Source organism: Bos javanicus, chromosome 12 (genome assembly GCF_032452875.1).
Source record: "Bos javanicus breed banteng chromosome 12, ARS-OSU_banteng_1.0, whole genome shotgun sequence".
Taxonomy (NCBI): domain Eukaryota; kingdom Metazoa; phylum Chordata; class Mammalia; order Artiodactyla; family Bovidae; genus Bos; species Bos javanicus.
In genome coordinates, this window is record NC_083879.1 from 48,547,710 (window position 1) to 48,574,051 (window position 26,342).

A 26,342-nucleotide genomic window follows, 5' to 3' on the forward strand; every position below is an offset into this window, starting at 1 on the left:
TTTGATAAAGCTCCATGGTATTCTACTCTTAAATCACGTAGCTGCTTCTGTACTTTTAATTCTTTCATGCTGTGGCTTTGCAGTCATTCACTTGGACAGAATCAGGAACAGTGAAACCATCAATATTCAGATGAGAAATCTCAGCTATGGCAAAACATCAAGAATAAAGGTAAGAACTGAGGAAGTTTCAGAATCCCTAGTACCCATAGAATTCACCTATTGTTGAAGGATCGGGGAATCCCTTGGTAGAAGAAACACTGACAAATACATTACCTTGAGGGTATAACAGTATCGGGTGATCTATTCCGTAAGATTGGCCTCCTTGATCTACACTTATGACAAAGTCTTTTGAGATGAACTGGAAAACAAGAACAAAGCTGGAGAGCTGGCCTACTTGCTTGGTACGGCCTAAAGAGAACAGTCAGAAAAATCAGGCCCAAGACACATAAATCGAACGACCAACTTACCACTTTGTTACAAAGTCATATCCAAAAATGAAGACCCTGAATGAATTAGCTTCAGTCTTGCAAGTGACTGCCACACTTCACCAGAGTGTAGAACAAGAATAGAGTATCCTAATTTGTTGACTTCTGCCTAAATGGAATATTTCCAAAATGGTGCAACTAAAATCTTCATGAGCAGTTCAGTAAAAAAAATGTACTTACAGTTTATTGCTTCAACTGTCAAAAGAGTCTTATAATTAATTAGTGAGTGATTTCTTCTGTAGAACTTGCCTTGTGATCACTGTGAAATTACCAAGGAGGCTGGCATTGGTTGAAGAGTCACTCCTCTAGGCTTCCTTCAGGTAGGTGCTTGATGCAACCAGGCTTGGGAGGGTCAAAGATGGTGCCCTAAGCATTTACAATATTTATATATTGTAATCCATGGGCTTCCCTGGTGGCTCAGTGGTACAGAATCCGCCTGCCAATGTAGGAGACAGGTTCAATCCCTGGGACAGGAAGATACCCTGGAGGAGGAAATTGTAACCCACTGCTCTCCTCGCGCAGTGTCTCTGAGTGGAACCCAGTGATTTCACCGAACTTAAAGTTCATTTACAAAAGGATTTGAAGCAGTAATAAAGTAAGCCAAAATCTACTTCAGTCTCTGATTTTTATGAGTTATTAAACCACATTATGGTTTGCCAAGTATGAAATAAAGAATTGTATTCATTGGGTTTATTAATATTTATTTGTACATAAATAATCAAATATATTTCTTGAATATTTCTATGATATTCATCACAGCTCATTCTCTCTCCCCACCTTCTATTTTTTCTCCATCTTCCTAACCTGTAGCCCTTTAGTAGCTAAGGACTCTCTAGTGTTAGAACCAGGCTGACTGGAAAAGTTGCCTAACACAGTACCTTACTTTTACCTCTGTAAAATTAGGATAATAACAGAACCTAACTCAGGATTTTGGTAAGAATAAAGAGAACAAATATAATACTTAGAACACTGCTGGGCATCTAGGAAGTACTCAAATATTATTTTTATTATCATCTATCACCATTTAATATAATTGTTAGTAGGATTTCCTACCATTCTTATTGTTGAATGGATTTTTCTAGTAGGTCTTCAAGTGAAGGATACTAATAGGAGATGGCTGGATGGCATCACTGATTCGATGGACATGAACTTGGGCAAACTCCCAGATGGTGAGGGACAGGGAAGCCTGGCATGCTGCAGTCCGTGGGGTCATGAAGAGTCAGACACAGCCTGGTGACTGAACACAACTGCAGGATACTTAGATTTTTCAAGTGCTTTTTAAGCATTATTTAAATTAAAGGGCTTCCTGGTGGCTCAGAAGGTAAAGAATCTGCCTGCAATCCAGGAGACCAGGGTTTGATCCCTGGGTCGGAAAGATTTTCTGGAGAAGGGAGTGGCTACCACACTCTAGTATTCTTGCTTGGAGTATTCCATGGACAGAGGAGCATGGTGGGCTGCAGTCCATGAAGTTACAAAGAGTTGGGACACAACTGAGTGACTAATACTTTCACTTTTCCATTCATTAATGGTCTTATTTTTCCAAACCTTATAATTGTTTTAAGATTTTATAGAAATGAACCAGCTTTGTCACGTGCTAGATAGATCATTCTACACTTAAACGACACACAAAGTCCAAAAAATAATGTAATTCATTCATTCACAGAGATCTGATTTTAGGCTCTGAAAAATATCTTGTTTTCATATCACTTCATATTTCTAGACCACTTTTTAGTTTTACGCTCATTAAAATACTTTCAGGAATCCCACTTTAGGTCCTGGTTGTTACGAAATAAAACGTCCTCTATTCACCTTTTAGTATACAGTCTATCTTGTTCTGTTTTAAATTACTATACACAAATGGTAAAACTTTTCATAACAAAGGTTTAATTAGTATGGTAATAACTATGATTTCCAAAGTGTCTGAATCAGCCTTAGTAATAATTAGGGAGTTTCGTTCCATACAAAATGCTTTATTTAACCTTCATGCCTTCATTCAGATAATTATACAAATGCATACAGTTAAAGGTTTAAACTCTATTTCGGTTCACAGCTCAATTCATAGGAAAGTTGAATACAGAAAAGCAATGCACCAACAGAATATGTCTGAGACACCATTAAAAACGATAACACTTGTTCATTTAAATCTCTGAGAATAGACTGGAATAATCATCCTCTGAGAGAATCTCATTAGGAGGGTCTCCCTTTACATTATCGTAGGGCAAGAAAAAAAAAAAAAAGATCACCATTTTACAGTAAAAGGAAAAAAGCTCTGAGTATATTTACAATACATACACTATACATAAATACAAGAACAACACTTACGTAATATTAATAAACTTATAACAGGGGTTGCCTAAACACTACAGAGTATATAAATGCAGAGGAAACTATTGGGAAATTAGATCTTTAGATAAGCTGGAGAAATAAATTCATTTGCAATTAAAACTCTGAACAGAAAACCAAATGAAGATTTAAGAAATTAATACATTTGCTTGCCAGCATCCTTGGGGGTTTTAATCCTTTAATGCAGAGGACCTCCTCTGGGTATTCTAACTCTCTGGGGTCAGAGACCCAGGAGCCTTTTGTAAAATTACATAAGTGAATCAGACGCAGCACATCTATTTGATTTGCTGTTCAGAGGCTTCAAGCCTAGAATAACTGTTTTGTAAACGAAAGGATGTTTTTGTATTTTTTACACAGCTCTTGTAATCCAATCAGCAAGTAGAATGAGCTAAGTGTCAAGGAAAGGAAAAAGATGCCTGCTTGATTTGGCCAAAGATGATATTTTTCTTTATTCCCATGTATTTTTTCAAATACCACTGAGAGATTTATTCAAAAGAGGATGACGTTTGAACTGACCCCCACACACTGAGAGCAACGTCTAGACTACTACTAATTATAACTAAGTCATTTTAAGTGGCAGGTGGGTATATCTTAAACGTGGTCTGTTCTCATCATTTCACAACACAGAAAGTTCTGAATACATTCTCCTATGGACAAACATGAATTTGCTGGTTTCTCTTTTTTAAAATGAGCACGTTATGATACACATAATTGCATTATGATACAGGATGACATAATACAGAAGACGATGTTTTCAAGCTGGTTTTGTAAGTAGTTATCTCACATCCACGGGGAGTTGGTTTGCCATGTGATGCAACGTGTCCCACACAGACATGAACAAAACAATACGGCCACCATTCCATAGGGCGGGGTTGGGATGGTGGTTTTTTGTTTTTTTAATGAATTTTTAAACACAACAAAGTGTAGACAGACAAGTTGATAGGAAAGAGCCTTGAATATAGGCACCAGTGCCCCAGTTCAACTATACCCGTCCAATATACTCAAGTTCTGAGGGACAAAATACATCCTGTAGTCTGGATGTAAATACAAAATTCTGCTATGGGATAACCAGAAACACAAGTAGGGCAACATCATTTTCTAAAATGTTTTATGCTATATTTTAGGAGCATGACATTAGCAAAAAGGGAAGATGTTGGTATGTCCCTACAATATCCTACTTTTTGATTACTTGAGCACTTTGACTAGAATTTGATCCAAATTCTACCCTCGTCTTCAACCTGCATTTGGAAAAAGCAAGATATACTAATTCACACAGGAGTCATTGGTTCTTGCTTTGCACAAAGGGCAGACTTTGTTGCCTCAAACATTTAAAATTTCTAGAGATATAATCCAGAAAGATAAAGTACCGATGTGACTATTTCCACTATTCATCTCTTTTCAACTCGCTTAATGTTGTGGTTTTGCTGTGGAGAAATTATTGCTTGTTTTGAAACCCAATTAACTGAAAGAGCCCTTTTCTGCAATGGGTTGTGTGTACATGAAACACTTGCTTCCAGCATGGGAGGAAATTTGTTTACACAAGTTTTATCTCTTCCCTCAGCCAAATAACAGGGAGAAAGATTGTAATTCAGGAGATTCATTTTCAGAAAAAGAAACATCATGAGAAATGACATTCTCCAAATGTTTTCTAAGCCCATTAGTACTTCCATGAATCAATACTGTCAAGAGAATGTGCTCTACACAGAAAAGGAGGGTGGGGGGTCATTTCTCTGATGTTGGACAGCTTCCTAGATAAAATTCAATTAAACTAACAATAATACTACAGGCAAATTATTTGTAAGACTACTGAAAACATTACAAGGTGGTACTGTTAGGTGAGAAATATGAAAAGGAATTTTCCGTCCTCCCTTCTCGCTCATCATCTGAATGATGATGCCAGCCCATTTACAACCGCCAAAAGTCAACTCTTGTTATCAACAACTAGTTCCATGGAGGTAACTTTAAACTGCAAATTAAACACACTCTGGAAGGTCTACACAAGTGGAAAACCCTTTATTCCACCTATAAAGAAATACGTAGAATCAAGAAAATCTGCTCTAAAATGCCATCAGGTAGTGAAGTGAAGTGAAGTCGCTCAGTCATACCCGACTCTTTGCGACCCCATGGACAGTAGCCTGCACCAAGCTCCTCCATCCATGGGATTTTCTAGGCAAGAGTACTGGAGTGGGTTGCCGTTTCCTTCTCCAGGGAATCTTCCCGACCCAGGGATCGAACCCAGGTCTCCTGCATTGTAGGCAGACGCCTTACCGTCTGAGCCACCAAGTGTTTAAATGATTCTGGATCTCCAGGTTGAACATTTCAGAGGCAGGTGAGAAGTCCAGGGAGATAGCCAGTTGGTGTTTGTTTATAATGATTCTCCATGTGTGAATTTTCAGAAGACTGATTTTAAATGTTATGTACCACTGTCAAATCATGTCCTTATATCCTATTTGGAAAATCTGATGACTACATATCCCTAATAAAACTACTTAAGGGTTAGATACGGAAAGCTGGTTCTTGGGAACACAGGTGCAGCAGTGCCTCAGGGAGAATACAGGCTTTGGAGCCTGAGAGGGGTAAACTTCCACTCCTACTCTGATTTCTGTTTGCAGACAACTCAGCCACCCTCTCTGTGCCTTGGTTTCCCATCCATGAAATCTAGAACTGTTGTACACGAGAGGTGCTATGTCTAAAAATTACCCAGTATACTGCTTGGCATATAGTAAGGATTTACTAAAGAACAGCTAGTATTTTCATGGTTTGCTGAACTTCTGACCTTTCAAGTTCTTTTAGTACTTTCAGACAACTTGCAGAAAACAGCCCAGTCAAAAAACTTGCCTTCAGTACGATTAAGGAACGCAGCAGTGTTACTCTGACACTTTGATCATTACTTTATACCCTCATCTAGCATACTTCTTTGTTTTTTGTTCTGAAACGTAGAGGGGGAAACAGGAGATGGTTTAATAATCCTGTGGTCTGGTTCCGGAGAACACTGTCCATCATGGTAGTCTTCACTGTCTAAAGCCTGAGTGTTTAATCACAGTTATACTTTAAAAATTGCTCTTACCAAATGTTTGGCTCTGAAAGAGTATAATTTTACTGATACCCCTTGATAGCTTGTTTGGATGGATTTGTGCTCTGAAATGATGGGACTGGAGAATTTCCAGGGCTCTTGTCTCTTCATATAATATGCTGTATAGTCCTATTCACGACTTTACATTTAGCAGTAAAATAATGGTAGGAACACATTGTGATGTTCTGAATGTAAATCTGGTCATTTCCAGGACTAACTGTAAACCTCGGTCAAGGCTAGGCTTACTACATGTCAGTTTTACTTCAGTGGACATTTGGGGAGAAACAATTGTGTTAATATTCACTCCAAAATGGTTCTTAGATGACAACAGGAAATATTAGGGGGAAGGGAAATGAAGAAAGGTATAGGTTTGTGCATTTGATATTAGTGGATAAAATAAAGGAAAAGGAACAAATGTCTATAGTGTTTTGCTCTTAATAAACTGGCTTTTGTTAACTGAGCAAAACTTTTTGGACTACAAAGAAGTGCTTCTTAAGTTTCGGACAAATCACAGTGAAGTTTTCATCTCAAAATTATAAATGTCACGTGCCAGGATGTATACTGTAGATAATAAGTTTAGACAGGTGTTCGTATACTCTGTAAGAAAGATTAAATTAAGAAATGCTAACATAAGCAAGATGAAATATATTTAGAACACACCAAACAATTTTTGAGGGCGTATATGAACAGATTCAATTTATTGTGTGCATATATTTTCTCTGTGTGCGTGTTTCCCAAAGGTGGGGGAAAAACCCAGGTTGAAAAAGAATTATTGCTGTGTAAAAGTACAGGAATATCTCATTGGTCATAAAATTTATAGACAGGCACTTTCAGCTTTTAATTCATTTCTGAAAATGGGCATTAGTTTATTCCTATTGCCAGGACAGAGTCATTTCACATGTGACCATATCCATAGAATTCATCTTGTCAACAGGCAGCTACTGCTAAAAGTACTCTCTCTGGGATTTAACAAACAGAAACACCTGCAGAGGGTGTGCATTTGTTTTGATCAAGAATTACTGCATCGAGGAGGAAGGTAACTGAGAAAAAAAAAACAACTGCTAGATGCTTTTTTAACACAAGGAAATCCTGTGCTGCTGTTTTCCTCTTTACAGGCAAAGAGCATGCATCTGGAATCACTGTGCTGCAACTTAAAATGACTTCACTGCATTCTAAACCATCCTGGCTAAACTGAGACAAGTGGCCACTCCATTTTGTTAGGGAGCACAAGGGCTATGCCCTGACAAGGCAGAACAGAGTCCCCACGGCAATATCACTAATTGTGTGTAAGATACACAAGGCATATCTGAACAAGTTTTTTTTCTTTTTTATTGTGATGAAAACTAGAAGCTCTTTTTCCCAACATACTTCATCAAACTATTTACAACCTCTGTAAAATTTGTGAGTTTGAAAATACTTTTTTCCACTATCACATATGTTACTAATACAGTAAAATATCTTCACTCTATTTTTTTAAGATGCAGTATCCTATTTCATTTTCTTATGAAAATCTGAATTTCTATTGCAATTGCACAGTATTTAGCATATTTAAAGTACCAATGGACATGGATTGCTAAACAGACATTATTCTATAATGAAACTGTGAAAATATAGCATTTAAAATTTTTATGTACACTTCTTAACTATAAAATGCAGGCAAAGTCATATATAGCATTATAAGCTGATTCCCTAATAAGGTAAATAACTTACATTTCTAGACAGCATGGATTATTACAAATTCATTCTTTTTAAAAAAGTTCTTTGCTGATATTTATTAGTCCACTGGCTGCTGCATATCCAAGTGTGTATACAGGTGTGCATGTGTTGGGGCTGCCAGTACACGTAAGTGGAAGGCATTGTGGGGATATGGAGAAATGTGATATGGAAGACATGGCTTACCAAACCCCTTTTCTAAACCAAACCAAATCAAATGGAAACATCTTTTGTGTGTGTGAAATGCACTACCTCAGAAAAGTTGAAGGAAGAGATATGATCAATGAAATTGTAGAATACATTTACCTCCTAAATTTACACGCTTAAACAGTAAGGAGTAAAATCTGAGACTGGATTATGGACTATGAATATTAAGGCTTCCTGGGCCTACTAAGATTCACATGAGTTATCTCACGCTCAATCCTTTACAAAGACTGTAACTCAACATATCACGAACGCTGGTATTCTTAACACTGCTGAAATTCTGTCATTCCTCACTATAAACATTAAGACACCTTTATTAACAACATCATGGCTACACTTCTAAGCAGTCATAACAATATAACAAAGGCGTATTAATACATTTGAAGGCCTCACCTCACCAGATTTACTCAATTGCAACTTTGGTAAGTATAATAAATAAAGTACAGAGTAAGGAATACTGCATCTTTATCCATATATATGTTATCACTTTAATGAACTGATTTCAAAGTGCAGAATTGTATTTATGTTGAAAACACAAATAGCAATTTGAAGTTAAAACAATTGCATAAAAATGAATACAATCTTTGTAGAAGCTGATCCAAATTTCAACCATAATGAGAATGGCCTTTTTAATCTAGAACTGGCATCTGTAAACACTGTAGTATTTTGCAAGTTTTTTTCACCTGAAGTTCCTCTATTTTCCACTTAAACTTTAAAGTGAACAAAAAGTGCTCTTTTTTTTTTTTTTGCAATAAAAAATGTGGTTTGTGTTACTGTTATTCAACTGCCTTTGAAAATAAATGTCCCATAGTGTTCCATAAAAGTAATTTCAGGCAACAGTGTAATTTTATGGTAAAGCCATTAGAAATTTTACTCTAAATGCCTTAATAAAACTTAAGACAAGTTATCAAGCAGGCTTCTCAAAGTCCACATGCAGTTGATGGGATGGGGCTGGAACTAAGATGGGGAAGTGTGAATCTTTACACAAACAATCTAAGATCAGAATATGAGGAGGGGATCTATTAAAACTTCAATGTCTGAACTTCTTAACTTTTCAAATAACATTAACTTCCTTGAACTCAATCTCTACAATGCAAAGAGACAGTCAGGTCAACTGTAGCTTCCAAAGCCATTATAGCTACCTGTGTCTAAATTCCCAAACATACACATATGCCCAGCTGCAAACTAAATGACTTCAAATTTAACACCAAAGAATGCATCCCGTTAGGGTACAACTGAGAAATTCTTTGGATTTTACTCCTTTTTTGCTGTTAATCATCTACTGTGCTTTTTAAAACAGGCTAGAACAGACATCAGATGAGACGCAGGAGGCTTTTCCGTGCCTGAAGATATTCTTACTTAAAAATGTAATTCCTTCTCTTCCAAACCACCTTCCTTTCTATGGGGAAACACTTGTAGAAAATTCACCAAGGATTATTTGCTATGCTTCAAGACAAGCCTCAGGTAAGTTTCAGTCTGGGACCAGATCAGCAACTCATTCACTACTTGTGCTTGGATTCCCTCCTTAGAAGTATCAATACATCAAAAGGGGGAAATGGCATAATGCTGACAGGTTTTATCAGTAAACTTATTGTCTCAGTTGGGTTCCCACCTTCAGAAGGCAAGCAGACAAGCTCACGTCCCTTAATTTTTCCTATGCTATTAGAGGGGAGCAGCTCATCTCATTCTGTGCTAAATTTAAATCAAGCTGTCACTGAGGAAGCTCCTACTGCCTGTCAGTTCTATGAATTCTAAAAACCATTTCTACCTGTAACACTCTCAGGATCTCTCAGCAGAGAAAAGGACTGGCCCTTCTTATAAGAGAAAGCAGAATTAAATCGTCTGCCATTCACCTAAGTGATTCACCTATTACCTGTCAACTAAATTCTAGGACTAGTAGAGGGCTTCACAGCTGTGTTCACCATGCTCTGTGTTCTTTGCCACTGACCAGTAACCAACACTGGCCTTTCTATTCAAAATGGTCACAGGCAATGAAATGCATGAGTTGCTTACAGTACAGGTAAAACTTTCCAGTTGGTGTAAAAGAAAAAAAACAAAAAGCCATAAACCCAGTGCTTGGTGGGCAGTACACTGTGTAGCTACAGAAGCTATTTATCCATAGAACTGCAGCCCTTGTTGGAGGGAAATTGCCTGATGAAATTTTCAGACCTGGCAGAAAATATAGAGTATGTATTTTTGAAGACAGAATTTGACCTGAAAATCATTATGCTCTTGCTTGAACATTAAAAACATTCCTTTTAATGCCATCCAACACAAGTTATCCTTGTTCCAATGTTTCTAGTTTTTTGCTTCATCAGAATTAAGTTTATCTGAATTAGAAGATAATCCTAAAGAGGATATTTCTAGAACCAGAAATTATTTCAGAATGTTCAAATCTTTAAAAATGAGCTAATAATATTGTGAGGATAATTTGTGCAATTTCCCAAATCAAGTGTTTGTAATTAAAATATAATGCAAAGGTCTATGCTGGCAACTTCTTATATCTAAGCTATAAAAAAATCTTAACAATAACAGCAATGACAATAAAACCTTACCAAGCCCCTTGGCTACAGAAAGCTGAAAAAATTCAGCTTTTAGTGGGGGAAAAAATATGGTAATTTTTCTGAAAGAATGCTCATTGGTGATGTATTGCTTTGTTTACTATAGACTTCGCTAGTTGCAAAAAAGGCTCATAACTCAAGGGGTTTACGGGACTATAATTTCCTCTCACCCTCAGCACAGGATGAGTGAGTTCATCCCTGCAGATGCCATTGTATTGGGTCCTAATATAGTTTAGAAAATGAAATCTATAGAGAAGAACCTATTGGAGAGTCATTTATCCTTGGCTCTCCAAGGGTGGAAATTAGCACCATGTCAGGCTTTCCTTGGGGAGCATTCCCTTCCCACTGACTCAGTTCCAAGGAGAACTGACCCATTCACCCAACAGTTAATTCCCAGCTATGCCTCCGTGGCCTCTCTAGTCACCAAATGACTGTTTTCAAACAAGAAAAGGGGGAGCATAATCTTTAATTGTGGTACTCAACCAAGCAGGACAACAAACAGCAGAAAGATTACCTCAGTGCTGTAAATGTAGCCAAGACCTCTAAAATGCTGGGGTGTTTTTACAATCCCTTTAGTAAGTATGAAAATTGGTAACGTGAGTCCTCAGTGAAGTGATTGTAGGAAAGTCCTTTTATTCGTTATTGCTTTTCTCCTCAAGAGGCGCATTATTTCCATCTCTGCTTTGTCTGATTTTTTCATGTTCACTGACTTTGCCTGGGCCGCCCCACCTCTTACCTTGGTGCCAGTGTGTCTAAGAAAGTTTTTTTTCCCCCGATTCCTTGTAATCAAATACTAGGGGCAGGAAGAGATGATGCCTAGCTGACAGAACACTGCAATTTGAAGTGGGGCAGTAGTTTTTTTAGACAGGCTCTTCCTATTCAACTACAGAACGACTCTGTGCCCATCCACGCCAGGGCAGACACCAGGACTAGACTCCAACTGAAATGTCGCTGCCCCTCTGCTCAAACAGATGAACAAAACAGAAGCAGAACAAAACAAAAACAATCAACAACAAACAGATGAAAAGAATCAATGTTGGTTTTCTCCAGGGCATGGCATAATGACAAGTCGCAGTGATATCTAGTGGTCACCATCACTATTGCAAAAGGGCTGCCTGAGCGCTCCTTTCTTTTCAGGTAATGGAACCTCTCCAACAGTTTCTTCTTTTCTACTTTCAGGCTGCTTGCTGGTAACAGATTGGATGTGGGTTCTATTAATATCTTACTTGTAAAAAGGGGATCAGGGGTGGGATGATGGGAGAATAATCCAAATTTACAAGGTCTTGCTCTAGCCATCAATTTGTGGTAGACGACCTTTAAAAGTATCAATAACAAAACGTCTGACAGCTCAGAAAATGTACAAACTACAAACATCTTGAAATGGCAGAGGACACAGCACGGAAAACAATGCCTGTCTCTTCAGCATCTGTGTCACCGATCTCCCAGGCCAGCGTGAAGTCGTTTCTTGTGTAGTCGTGACGGGGGGGTTACCTTCAGACCGAAAGGAGAAGTGTTACCACTTCTTTTTCCTGCTCTGCTTTCAGACATCGTGGGATGGTGATGCCCTTTTGTGTTAACACTGTGAAGGGGATCCAGCCCTGCTGAATGGGGTGCCGCTAAGAGATCCAGCTCTTACGCTCAGCTGGACAAGCAGCCTTCCTCACACCAGCATATGCCTCCGGCGGTGCAGTGCCAAGTGGTCTGACCGGGAGAAGCTGCGGTCACAGTCTGCGCACTTGAATGGCTTCACTCCCGTGTGTTTGCGGTAATGCCTCGTCAGTTCATCCGAGCGCGCGAACTTCCAGGTGCAGCCTTCCCAGGTACACTTGTAGGGTTTCTCTCCTGGAAGAGACAAAGGGACATAACGCCGTGCTCCATCATTTCCCCTGAACAATCTAGCCAATGTGATTATCTGGGGACACGACTGTTCTCAGTGGATTTTCCGTTTGGTGGTCCTTTGTCAAGAAACCTAGCCACCCTTGCCAGCAGGTCTTGGGGCGCACAGATGGGGGTTTCGATCTAATCTCTCTTTGCGGTGACAGTGGGGAGGTTACTTAACACTTGCATCTTCAATTATGGGTAAGTTACTTTGCAGTCAAACTATCAGGAGGCATAAACTGGTAACTCTGGTGTATAATCACCATGGGTAGACCAGAAAGGCATGTGAGAGAGCTCTACCTAGGCTGATGTGGCCAAAGGATTGAAACTCACAAAGAATTATAAAGGGTAATGATTTGTTGCAATACTGTTGCAATACTGCTCTCAAACGTGCATCACTTAGATACTTAAAGGCTATTTTAGGGTACACTGTCCTTTTATCAGCCACACAAAATTTCATCAAAAGGTAAAGCACTCTACCACCCCCAGAAATTAGGTACTAAGTACTTATTATTTATAAAGTTATTATTTATATTATGTATAAACTACTGTTGTCCATGGGGTCACAAAGAGTTGGGCATGACTTAGAGGTTAAATAACAAATAAACAACTGTTTGTCTCCTGGGAAAGAATCCTAGATATCTTAGTAGTGTGAAGTTTAAATATCTTCTTCAGGGACTTAAGAATTAGGCCAAGTCCTGAGGAATCATCAGGTTGGTCTGAGTGTTGAAACCCACAGCAAAAAACAGTCCGAAGAAGTATGTAATTTGACCACATCCCTCAGTCAACTTGTAAAGACAGTAAAATATGCAAAGGCTTTGTTGGGAAGAGATACGCTATCCGCTGTCCAAATGGGTTCCCGGGGGAGAGAGACAAGAGCTGACCCAGGTGTGCTTTTTCCTGGCTCTCATTCAGAATGGAAGCCCTGTCCTCAGGTAACCCCACAAGAACTGATCTCTCTTCTGCCCCCTCCATCCAATAGTTAACCACGCACTGCTTGGCCCCACGTGGAGTCTGGTGAAAAGGCCTCAGGCAGGAGCAGAGCTATTGGCTGACCCCAACATGTGTGTGTGCTCAGTCGTGTCCAGTTCTTTGCAATCCCATGGACTATAGCCCACGAGGTTCCTCTGTCCATGGGATTTCCCAGGCAAGAATACTGGACTGGGCTGCCATTTCCTTCTCCAGAGGATCTTCCTGACCCAGGGATTGAACCCCATGTCTCTGGCGTCTCCTGCTTTGGTAGGCAGATTCTTTATACAACTGAGCCACACGACTTTTAGACCCCAAGATACAGAGCTGCAATCTCCTGAAAGAGGGCATGGCAACCCACTCCAGTCTCCTTTTCTGGAGAATCCCAGGGACAGAGGAGCCTGGCAGGCTACAGTCCACAGGATCACAAAAGAGTCCAACGTGACTTTAGTGACTAAGCACACAAACATACAGAGTTGCAAAGTGAGTTTTGTTAAATCCATTTTACAGGTGATAAAACTGAGGATGAATGTAGTGAAATAACTTGCCTGAAGCCAGTAAATAGATGTGTTTGGTTCCAAACTCAGTGTTTTTCACTATGCTCCAAATTCTTTTTCCCATCGAAACTTTGTCACATCCTCAGACAATGCTGATTCTACTTTCCAATTATTCAACTCGTATTTCTATTGTCACCTATCACAATATATCATACAGATTTTGTCTAGATGCTTTTCCCCTTTACCAGTTTCTGAACATAGAGATTAAGAATCACACATCTATTTCTGTATCCTCAGAGCTTAGAGTATGCATTAAATAGTGTTTGAATAAATTAATAAAACTGCAATACAAACACAGACATGCTCACACAGAGGTGTGTACACAGGCAACCACTAAGCCCTGTAAATGAGATGTACAAGTCATGCCTACGTGGGAAAACTGGACTGAACCAGACTCAGCAGTTTTTGTTCAACTGTTAAATGAATGTTAACTATTATATAGGTCCTTTTGGGATCAAGTGGCACTTTCACAGAACCGCATGAATAGTACAGCTCAGTTAACTCTAGAAATACTGGTGCACTAACTGTGACCCACAGAAAGCTCCAGGTTACTCTGGAAGGGCTCCTGTCAAGTAGATGCCTAATGACCAGCTTAATCCAAAACCTCACTTCTGACTCATTCTGGATGTTCTCTAGAGACAAAAATCTGCACAGACAGGTATTGACTGATCAGAATTTAACAGAAATTTTTTAAAAAAAGAGTCAGCAAAACCCATAATTTAAGAAGATCGGCAGTCCACTATACAGTATATCCAGGCTTCCCAAGTGGCTCAGTGATACAGAATCCATCTGTGATGCAGGAGATGTGGGTTTGATCCCTGGATCAGGAAGATCCCCTGGAGGAGACAATGGCAACCCACGCCAGGGCTCCTGCCTAGGAAATCCCAGGGACAGAGAAGCCTGGTGGGCTACAGTCCATAGGGTCGGAAAGAGTTGGATATGACTAAGCATGCACGCACATACAGTATATCCATGGTAACTGCTAAAATACTTTTACTGACGTGTCATCACTACATGCTTTTGAAGTTTACATCATGAACATAGGTTCTACTAAGCTGAGCTTGATAAAAATTGTATCTTCAAAAGCACATTCATTTTTGGGGCACTAAGACATTGTCACCAACAGGCATCTCCTAGATATCTCTTGTTGTGTATGGAACCAGCTACAATGAGTACAGGTCTAAGAAAAAAAGAATAAAAGATTTTAATTGAGGAAAAGCACTGCTCAGTTGTGTGCTGAGAGGACATGTGTTTCTATCTTGCTGGGAAAGTGCAGTATGAATATGACCAGGGTTAGAAAAGCTGCCATACTCTCATCTTGCCATTGCAGTTAAAGTGAGAGGAAGGGGCCCCAGACCTGGGATGGGCCTGGAAGTAAGGAGAGGTAATAGAAGGAGACAGGCTTCTGTTTCAGAGCAAGAAGGATGCTAGAGGCTGGCATGGCCATCATGGGGACAGTCTGTTGTCTTGGGGACTCTCTGTATTTCCTTGAACACCAAATTTAGGCACCTATTTTCTCCAGTTTCTTCCCCAGATTATAACAGACATACTCTTACTTTTAATTTGACTGTTTAATAATGGTACTTGTGCCCTTTTCACTTGAAAATCTATAGGAGGTGTGGGAAAATGTGGCCCCCAGGCCAAATCCAGTTGGCGGCCTGTTTCGTGCAACTTGCAAGCTAAGAACAATTTTCACACTTTTACATCATTGAAAAAAAAAAAAAAAACCCACCAAAGAGGGCTATTTCATGGCATGTGAAAATCATATGAGACTCAAGTTTTAGCATCCATGAATAAGTTTTTATTGGAACACCATCTCACTCATTTGTTTGCATATTGTTTATGGCTATTTTTCAGTGACAGTGAAATTGAGTATTGCAATAAGAAGGTATGACCTGCAATATCTAAAAGGTTTACTACAGGAAGTTTGCTGACCCTTGATGTAAGTGAAGGGTACCTCAGCTTGGGGCAGGCTTTCTGATTATGTTAACTTTATCAGGTTATATAACATACATTGCTAGTCTGGGATGGGTAAGTGAGGGAATATTTTGGTGATAAAATAATCACTTACTCTTAACTCAGGATCCTTGACTAAAATTCTAACAGTCCTCTCAGTAATGAACACACATGACATGTCATGTCCATTGCTTTAAACTGAAGGTTCTGGTTCACGAAATGAGTGATTCTCTAAAAAGCCTCACCCAATTCCATCAGGGTTTTAAAAGTCTTCAGGATCTCGTCTGCTCATTATAAAAGCACACTAATGAGTAAATCTTCCTTATGAGGATGAGTGGGGTCAGGAACATCTCTGTATGTTTTACCTGGTAACCAAACAGCACTGATTCTACAGTGATGGAGCCTCACCCAACTCCATCACCTTTCAATACAGCTGTGCCACCATGACCACCATGCAAGATGACCAACTATAATTCTACTGAGTCTGGAAAGGAGGACACACGTGAGGAAGGATCAGAAAACAGGAGCGCAGATGTTTGGCATCATTTCTCAGGTGGACATTTTAAAGGATAAGCAGAGAAAACAACTATCGCAAGGATTTCTGTGGGCCCACAAATATGGAGCAGGAGACTTAGTGCAAAATCTGGGAAGTATTCTGTGAGGTGGAATCAGGTACAATAATGATCATGAAAGACAAGCTCACCAAAATATTTAAGAGGAAGATACAACCCTACTTCATGAATAAAACCAATGAAAATAATATATAAGCTTATAAGTTATTAGGGGGTAAGTGGTTAATGCATGCATGCTCAGATGGGTCATGTCCCACTCTTTGTAACCGCATAGACTACAGCCCGGCAGGCTCCTCTGTCCATGGAATTTTCAGACAAGAATACTGGAGTGGGCTGCCATTTCCTCCAGGGGATCTTCCTGACCCAGGGATCAAACCTGCATCTCCTACATTGGCAGGTGGATTCTTTACCACTGAGAAGAATATAAAGTGGTGAATGAATGCGTAAAAAAAAATAATGTAAATATCCTCATCTGTGGTGGGGAGGGTCAGGGAGAGCCTGTATCAGAAACTAGTAAACAATTATGTGAGCAATAGATGAGTTTTCCTTGAAACTTTCCTTACAAAAATGTGTATTTTCTTTTTAATATTCAGAAATATTTCTTGTACAGTATTTCTTATACCCATTTCCTCATTAATAAAACAAGAGTTTGGGTATTCTATCTCCATACTTAGAAAAAAGAAGAGGGGAGAAAAAGAAAATAAGATCTTCACATCTTTCTTCACAACTAGAGGCTGAGGTCTGGGGGGAGAAGGGAACAAGACAGCTGCTCAGACCAGGTAGAGAGCAGGCTTCTGCTCCTTGCTCAAGACTGACCTAGGTTTCTGTTGTATCTGCTGAGTGCCCAGCATTTCATTAAAAAATAAAGATCAATCAATGCTCTCTCAGGACTAGTTAAGTTTTAAAAATGGATACAAAAACAATGCATAGGGACTACGACCTTGTATTGAAACTGGATGTTATAGTGTACGCTTGTGCGTTGAAGTAATTTAAGCGGTACAATCTTATAAATAAATTACAATAAGAGAAACTAACTTCACAATGTGAGTAAACTAATTAAGATGATAATAAGTTTGTAAGATATACTGTAATATGTATAAATGAGTCCTGAAAAGATATAATGGAGAGAATCCTTCATCCATCTGCCCTTCTTTCTTTTAAATCTTACCAGAAAATAGAACACTCACTCTAATGTGGTGGAGACAGAAGAGGAGATGAATTTTCCATGAATAGTTTCCTATGGAAAGGGTTGATTTGGACAATAACAGGAGTTGGACATCTATCTCCCAGGATCTGTGCTTCTCTGATGCACAGCTGCTCTGCAGCAGTCTGAATGGTGGTGACAGTAAACAGAATTTCTAGCAGTTTCTTCAAGAATGGTGAATTGTCCTTAAACTCATCTGAATCAGAATTCTGCAAATGTGTTATTCAAAACTGTTTTTCCTAGAAATAGGCTAAAAATAAAATAGCATGCCCATCTTTTTTTTTTTTTTTTTGGTCTAACTCACAAATACACTTAAAATTCTCAGGAGCAAAGTCTTTGAAAATGTTTTTAAGTATTTTTTCAAAATAATCAGAAGTTTTGCTTCCACCATCAGATCACCTTTGATTTTTATTGCCTGTATTAATCCTATGGAGTAATAAAATGATAGGAAATGGTGTATTATATGTCTTCATCAGTAAGTCTTACTGATTTTTTTTTTTAAGTCCAGACATCAAGTTGCTAATGTCTAAGAAAAATCAAAGAAAGAAGATGGGTAACACTACGCTTACCCTGGGGTGCAGTTATTTTAGGCTTTCGATTCTGAAGTGAAGGTCTCTAAGTCCCATGACCAATTCATAAGCCATTTCTACCTTTTGACCATTTTTCAGCATAACCTGTCCTCTTTCAGTTCTTTGTAAAAACTGATCTAAACTATGAAAATCTCTGAAAAAGGAAAATGTTAACCAAAACTAATAACAAGCCCTCCAATTTCTTTAAAGGGTCCTGAAAAGATTAAAAAGAGAACATACCCAAAAAGAGGGTCTGTTAATTTCTGTTTGAAAACACTCTTAATTCCACATTGGGGGTTCAAGTTAATACAATTTTTATATCCACAATGGCCTGTGTGTGTGTGTGTGTGTGTGTGTGTGTGTGTGTTTATACACGTATATATTCACAAGCATTATTTAAATAATATTCTAATTAAGTATCCTGGGAAAATGAGAACTCTCATCAGGGTTTTTTTTTTCTTGGAACAGTCAACAAACTGACTTATTATGAGAACTGCTGTCTCTTTCAATTTTGGTTAAAAAAAGGCTTAAGAGTCACTCAATGCATTTCCATGACATTTACCCAGCAGAAGGCATAATAAAGTCTAAAGAAAACACCAGGTATTGAATGGATTCCCAAAACCCATGAAACAAAAATAACTTTTTCGGGTACCTCCCGTTTCACCATCTGAAATGCTGAAAGGTAAATGTGTCCTGAGACAAAAGACAGGTGCCTTTTCATATTAAAATGACGTGTGAGCAACACCAGAAAAGGAATGTGCAGTTTGCCAAAGCTCCCGGTGAAACAAAACGCCCATGTCCTCACATCAGCTTTTCTCTATTATTTTCTCAAGCAACCAAAAAAACAAAACAAAACAAACCACCTTCTCCAACAGGAAACACAGGCATGTTCTTCAGTGCCGAAGTGTACTTCTGAAATGTGTCCCTCTTTAACTTGTGTAAAGTCAGGGGGGCCCCAGACACTGACAAATGAGCTTCATCACACTCAAGACTCAACATACTTGCTGTGACAATCGGTTTCACTTGAGGAATGGTATTTGCATATGAGGGGAAAAAACACCAGAATCAAGATTCCTATCTTGTCTTCTGGTTTCTGTCACATTAGTTCATAAGAGTTCACAGAATCTTAGATCTGGAAGGAAATCAGGGACTTTGAAAATGAGGAAACAGAAACCTAGAGCTGAGGTTACAGGCCCTTGGCTTGTCCAGGGGTAGACGAGGCACCTGCCTTCTTGCTGGTGTTAAAGAGGCAGAAAATAGCACGGGCTTTAAATGCATGGGCTTCCCTAGTGGCTCAGATGGTAAAGAATCTGCCTGCAATGCAGGACACCGGGGTTCAAGCCCTGGGTCAGGAAGATACTCCGGAGAAGGGAATGTCTACCCATTCCCGTATTCTTGCCGGAGAATTCCATGGACAGAGGAACCTGGCGGGCAACAGTCCACGGGGTCACAAAGAGTTGGACATGACTGAGTGACTAACACTTGGAACGCATGGTCAAGCGGAATGCATGGAACAATAAGGCTCAGTCGCCAATCTGTGACTGGATCTCAGGCTAGAGAGTAAAGCTTTCTGAAACTCCATCCGGACCCAATCCCAGCTTGCTGGTCTATAAAATGGGAATACTTGTCCAGTTGTGAAACTTAGAAATATACGCACCATGTGCCCAGCAAATGAGAGGTGCTCAGTAAAGGATCCTGAATTCTACAGTTATGAAATTCAAGGTTTTTCTGTTTCTGCCAAGAAATAAAAATAACATGAAGCTAAAAATAAATGTCATTTGTTATTTTTCAGGAAGGAATTAAGATCTGCAGGTAAATGGATGCCAATCCTGATACTGGTTTTTCCTAGTAAGTATAAAACTTCTTTATAGGCCACGCAGACCAAATTATTCTATAATTTTTTTGATTCATTTGGTCTTGTCAATTCAGACAAGTGATTAGTATTTTAGCATCCTCCCCAAGAACTGTCTGGACTGAATTAATTGACTTTCTGTTTCATTATGTGTAAACAAGTGGGCCTCTTCTTTCTTTTCCATACAATTCTATAATGAATTTCTTTGATAAGTATAATCTTTGCTACAGTAGATAGTATTTTCCACATATCCCACTTGGTCCTAAGAGCTGTATGGATCTGAATTCATTTAATGTTGACTCTTAACTTCCTCATGAAGTTGCTATAAGCAACCCCACTTCACCCAGAGTTAGTATGTAGCAGGTGGAGGTGGGACTGGAACCCAGGATCTGACACCCAAGGTCACAGTCTTAACCATTTTCCTATAATGCTTCTCAATCTTAAATCGCTGCTTTCATAAACCAGAATATCCAGTCAGACCTGGCCAAGCAGACTGAGAGAATATGAATTTCTACTGATAGGAGAGACAATACGTTAACCCACAGGAGCCTAGCCCCCTGCACCTAGAAATAAAATACAAGGGAAGTGAAAAATATCCTATAATAAACATGTACTTCAGTGAAAGCAACAGTTCAAGGTCTAAGGGTGATTCTTTATTTGGCTGTTCTGAGTTTATATTTCCAGGTGCTATGTCTGTCCGACCCTTTGCGATCATTTGGACCACAGCCAGTCAAGCTCCTCTATCCATGGGATTCTCCAGGCAAGAATAGTGAGTGAGTATGCCAGGACCTCCTCCAGGGGATCTTCCCAACCCAGGGATCGAACCCATGTCTCTTAAGTCTCCTGCATTGATAAGCGGGTTCATTACCACTAGCGTCACCTGGGAAGCCCATATTTCCAGGTAGTTAGAGTACTGATCTTCCTGTTCCTGGTAGTCTTTTCCTCAGCTTCTTCTCAGACACCTTCCTTTACCTGTCACATAAATGTTCATTGAGATTCAGGCTTTGACTCCTCACCTGCAGAGGCTCTCCTTGGTACCCATGGCTGCTCCCACAACTTCTAAGGCAAAGATTCCCAAGTGTGACATCTCAGTCTCTCTCCCATGCACCATGGCAGGGGAGACCACATTTTCACTTGGCAGCCAGAAAGCAACTTCCATGTGACCAAGGTGTTATTCAGCATCTACCACTTAGACAAGGTCTGTTCCTCCTTCTGTTTTAGTATCTGGAAACAAGACAACCCTACCTCCTCAGGTATCAGGTCATACATCTCTCCAGCTGGAGAGATTTCCTGGACTCTTTCCTATCTGTTATTCTCTACCTGCCCCAACCTGATTATCATTATATCTGCCAGTTCTGCCTTCAAAACGCTCTCTCCAGTTTATCTCCACGAAGATGGTCTGCCTCTTTTTAGAGTCTCCCCACCTTTCAGTGAGCTTCCCAGATGGCTCAGTAGTAAAGAATCTGCCTGACAATGCAGTAGCCTCAGCGGCCATGGGTTCAATCCCTGGATCAGGAAGATCCTCTGGAGGAGGGCATGGCAACTTACTCCAGTATTCTTGCCTGGAGAATCCCACGGACAGAGGAGCCTCGTGGTCCAAGGGGTTGCAAAGAGTTAGACATGACTGAACATGCATGCACAACTTTTCATGAGTACTAACTTCTACTGGCTGTTTCCCTGTCTTGTGTCTTGCTCCCTCCAGTTTATTGTCTGTATTGTAAGGAAAACTTTCCGAAACAGTGTGATCACTCCACTCCTTGGCACCCTGGGCACGCCTGTAATTAAACCCTCCTCACACCCCATCCCATAGTAACAACAGCTTTCCCACTTGTCCATCATGCTCAGTAGTGCAGTGCTGAGGGTGCCTTTTCTATACTATTCTGCTCTGTGCAAACAGATGCTTGTTGATCAAATGAATGAAACAGCTTGAACTCAAATGCCTCCTGTTCTCTTGAAGTTTAACATACAAGAGTCAATAGAAGAGCAATCCACTTTGTGAAACAAAGAGCTTACTGATTGCACTCTACCCCTTCTACAACCCTTTCCCATTCCAATTAAGTAGAATATATATTTTGTTTGTTTTTTAAATATTTACTTATTTATGTGGCTGTGACAGATCTGAGTTGTAATGCACAGGCTCCGTAGTTTGTAGCAAGCGGACTTGATTGCCCCTCAGCCTGTGAGATCTTAGTTCCCTGACCAGGGACTGAATCTGTGTCCACTGTGTTGCAAGGTGGATTCCTAGTCACTGGACCACCAGGGAAGTCCCTAGACTATATGTTTTTGAAAGGGAAAATAACAGACTTTATTTGCAGTAAGTGTCATTTAAAGGTTGAGTCTACAAATAAATATCTCATTTTTAAAATTTAGTAACATGGTATGTGGTGTTAAAATTAGTAACATGATCTGTGATTGAATCTATTTTTTTTCAAATGAGCATCAATTATTTTAATCTTTAAGCAATGTATTTACTTTATAATTCTTTTTATTCTTAGTGATGAAGGGCTTTTATTAAATTTATCGTAAGCCTTATACATAAATAGTATTTTAATAAACTCTTTAATGGTAACTATATTTTCTACAAAAATACAGTTCCTTAATAGTTCCACTAAAGCCACACATGTTCTATTAGTAGTAGTTAATTTTATCATTCAGCAAAATTAAGCCAGGAGGCATAATCTAGTTACTCAGCAGGACATGAGAAAGAACAAGGACTGGGGATGTTATTACCCTACTCCGTATAACACAGTTTTGATAGCTGAATGGACAAAATAAACCCAAAAGCAGAGGAAGGAAAATGAGGAGCATGGTGATAAGATCCCACAGTATTTTTAACTTTTCATTGTCACTGATGATCTGTGTGCTAACAAAAACAAAAAAATCAACTCACTTAGCAAGCAGTTTATTCAACTGAGGTAATAATTGATAGACTGTCTTAGAAGTCTTTACTTTTCTAAATATATGAAAGAGATGACTTTAGTTTTTAAATAAGGTAACAGTTTAAAATCAAAATTGAATCAAATGTGAACAGCATTCATACTTATATCAGACAACTGTAAATCTTAGGTTCACTGTGTTTCTAGGTAGTAGCTTTCGAACAGATTAAAATAACTCCTTCATAAATAAAAGTAAGTAAATACTTTCAAAACCTTTTGTTCCTGATCTGATTTTTCAGCTTCCTTTTTAGAGCTGGCCCTTTCCTGCAGGTCCCCATGGGTAGGTGATGGTTGCCGCAGCCTTGCAGTTGGGACCAAAGACTCCTTCAGTGCTGCTACAGCAACCTGCATAAGCTCGCTCAGGGCTTTCCCATCAAGTGTTCCCTGACACCACTCTAACTTCAGAAAGTGAAGAGGAACTGAAGAGCCTCTTGATGAGGGTGGACGAGGAGAGTGAAAAAGCTGGTTTAAAACTCAACATTAAAAAACTAAAATCATGGCAAGGTGGCTCAGTGGTAAAGAATCTGCTTGCAATGCAGGAGATGTGGTTTCGATCCCTGGGTTGGGAAGATACCCCTGGGAAGAGAAAATGGCAACCCACTCCAGCATTGTTGCCTGGGAAATCCTATGGACCGAGGAGCCTGGCGGGCTACAGTCCATGGGGTTGCAGGAGTTGGACACCACTGAGTGACTAAACAGCAAGATCATGGTATCCGATCCCATCACCTCATGGCAAACAGATGGGGAAAAAGTGGAAGCAGTAACAGATTCTATTTTCAATGCGTTTATAAGTAGTAACTCTCTAGAATAGATTAAAATAACTCCTTCATACGTGAAAACAAGCAAATATTTTTATAATATTTATGTTACTGATCCAGATCTCTGCAGATATGGCTCCATTACAAGATTTCAAACCCCTTGCTGTCTTCATCTTTAAGGGGTACCCATTACTATTCAGAGAGCTATGTGCAGAGCAATCACTCAAGAATTGCTCTTTTCATTTAATTATTAATGCTGTTGGTCCTTGTCTTCTCACGGGCTTTCTAACAACTTCAGAAATTTTAGTTGATGCTAAAGACAGACTGGAAATTCCCTGGTAGTCCAGTGGTTAGAACATGCTTCCACTGTAGGGGGCTTGGGTTTCAATCCTTTGTCAGGGAACTAAGATCCTGCAAGCTGTGAAGCTTGGCAAAAAAACAAGACCAGTTCACATTAATGATGAAAAACTTTAAAAATAGACCATTTCAGGACTTCCCCAGTGGTACAGTAGTTAAGAATCCATGTGCCAATGCAAAGGACATAGATTCGATCCCTGATACAGGAGGATTCTACACGCTGTGGGGCAACTAAGCCTGCGCCCCACAACTATGGAGCCGGGGTGCTCTAGAGCCCATGCTCCGCAACAAGAGAAGCTACCATGATGAGAAGCCTGAGGACTGCAACTAGAGAAGCACATGTTAGCAACGCAGACACAGTGTGGCCGTAAATAAATAAATAGAAATTTTAAAAACTGGCCATTTAACATCCCCTTAATCGGAGAAGGCAATGGCACCCCACTCCAGTACTCTTGCCTGGAAAATCCCACTGACGGAGGAGCCTGGTGGGCTGCAGTCCATCGGGTCGCTAGGAGTCGGACACGACTGAGCGACTTCCCTTTCACTTTTCGCTTTCATGCATTGGAGAAGGAAATGGCAACCCACTCCATTGTTCTTGCCTGGAGAATCCCAGGGACCAGGGAGCCTGGTAGGCTACCCTCTATGGGGTAGCACAGAGTCAGACACGACTGAAGCGACTTAGCAGTAGCAGCAGCAGCAGCTATCTTAATACTTCCAAGTACCTTAATGACCAACTCTAAACAGGTAGGGGCCACTGGCTAGACCTGCATGGAGTGTGGCCCCGCTGGGAGACTGGTAGGTTATTAGCAAACCTGTTGCAGATAGGTATAATGAAAACACAACAAACTAGAAAAAACTGGTTCTATAAAACTAGAATAACAGGTTTTAGAGAAACCAAAGTCTGCCTTTCAGCTCACCTCCTTGTCTACTCCATGACAGCAAAGAGCACCTTAACCCAGGATTCCCCAACCTCTAGGATCTTGTGCCTGATGATCTGAAGTGAAGCTGATGTAATATCAACAGAAATAAAGTGCATAATAAATGCAATGGGCTTGAATCATCCCGAAACCAACCCCCCCTTCCCCGGTCCGTGGAAAAATTGTCTTCCACAAAACTGGTCCCCAGTGTCCCAAAGGTTGGGGACTGCTGCTCTGACCTTTCCAAGGCCTTACAGATGCGATTAAATTATGGAAAGAAATAGCAGAGCTCTGAGCCTGACCCAGCAGGTCCTTAGGAGATATTGGCTCTCTCTCACACTGGTCTCCGTGTCTGCTTTCAGCATTCCTTCCTGCTAACCATGCACCCCAGATGTCCTCAAAGTCTCCCTGAACCCTGCCCTCATGTCCAAGCAGATGCCACGCCCTGCTCCACTTTTTCCCACATGGCCCCTCTCTGCCCACTGCGCTGCTGTGACAGGGACACATCCAAGTGCTCCAGGATTAGAGACGATGGAATTCTATGAGTGAAGTGCCGAGCGAAGGAGGGTGGTCAGAGAGTTTAACAGACAAGGAGACACTGAGGCAGTTTCCAAAAATAAACAGAGGTTTACCAACTCGAGAAGAAAAAAATGGAGGCACCCAGGCAGGCCATTTCAGGAAGAGGGCTAGAATGTGCAGTGAGCTCCGTACAGTCGAGCATGTTCGGAGACTGGTTCGTTTGTTAGTTTTACCCCCATTTTTTCTGCATTATATACATTTTAAATTAGTAGAGTCTGGAGCAAACAGTTGATTGCGATAAGAATACACTAAATTATCCAAACATTTTTTGCCTTAAACCTATTGCTCACATTAATAACATATATCCGTATCAGTATAAGACGCATAATTTCAATTCAACAAATAATGACTGGGTCCCTATAATGTGTTAGTCCCTGCATTTACCGGGGCTTCCCTGGTGGCTCAGATGGTAAAGCAGCTGCCTGCAACATGAAAGACTTGGGTTCGGTCCCTGGGTTGGAAAGAGCCCCTGGAGAAGGGAACGGCTACCTACTCCAGTATTCTGGCCTGGAGAATTCCATGGACAGAAGAGCCTGGAAGGCCACAGTCCATGGGGTCACAAAGAGTCAGACATGACTTAGCGACTTTCACCGTCACTGCACTGACTGGGCATGCAGTGGCACTGGTGGTAAAGAACCCACCTGCCACTGCAGAAAACGAAACAGATGCAGGTTCAATTCCTGGGTCAGGAAGATCCCCTGGAGGAGGGCATAGCAACCCACTCCAGTATTCTTGCCTGGGAAAGACTATGGACAGAGAAGCCTGATAGGCTACAGTCCACGGGGTCATGAAGAGTCAGACACGACTGAAGTGACTTACCATGCACACACAGGGTAATTAGGCCACAACTTGCTATATT

At 40.2% G+C, this 26,342-nt stretch overlaps 1 protein-coding gene across 17 annotated transcripts in view; it reads right to left on the reverse strand.

Annotated features, from left to right (window-relative positions):
• Positions 1-2,434: 2,434 nt before the first annotated feature.
• Positions 2,435-26,342, reverse strand: part of KLF12 (KLF transcription factor 12) — a 536,618-nt gene continuing 512,710 nt past the window's right edge. For all 17 annotated transcript variants that reach the window (XM_061435084.1, XM_061435083.1, XM_061435090.1 and 14 more), the window contains one exon: positions 2,435-12,221. In XM_061435084.1, coding sequence (XP_061291068.1) covers positions 12,040-12,221 — 182 coding nt within the window. In that variant the 3' untranslated portion in view covers positions 2,435-12,039. The remainder of the gene's footprint in view (positions 12,222-26,342) is intronic.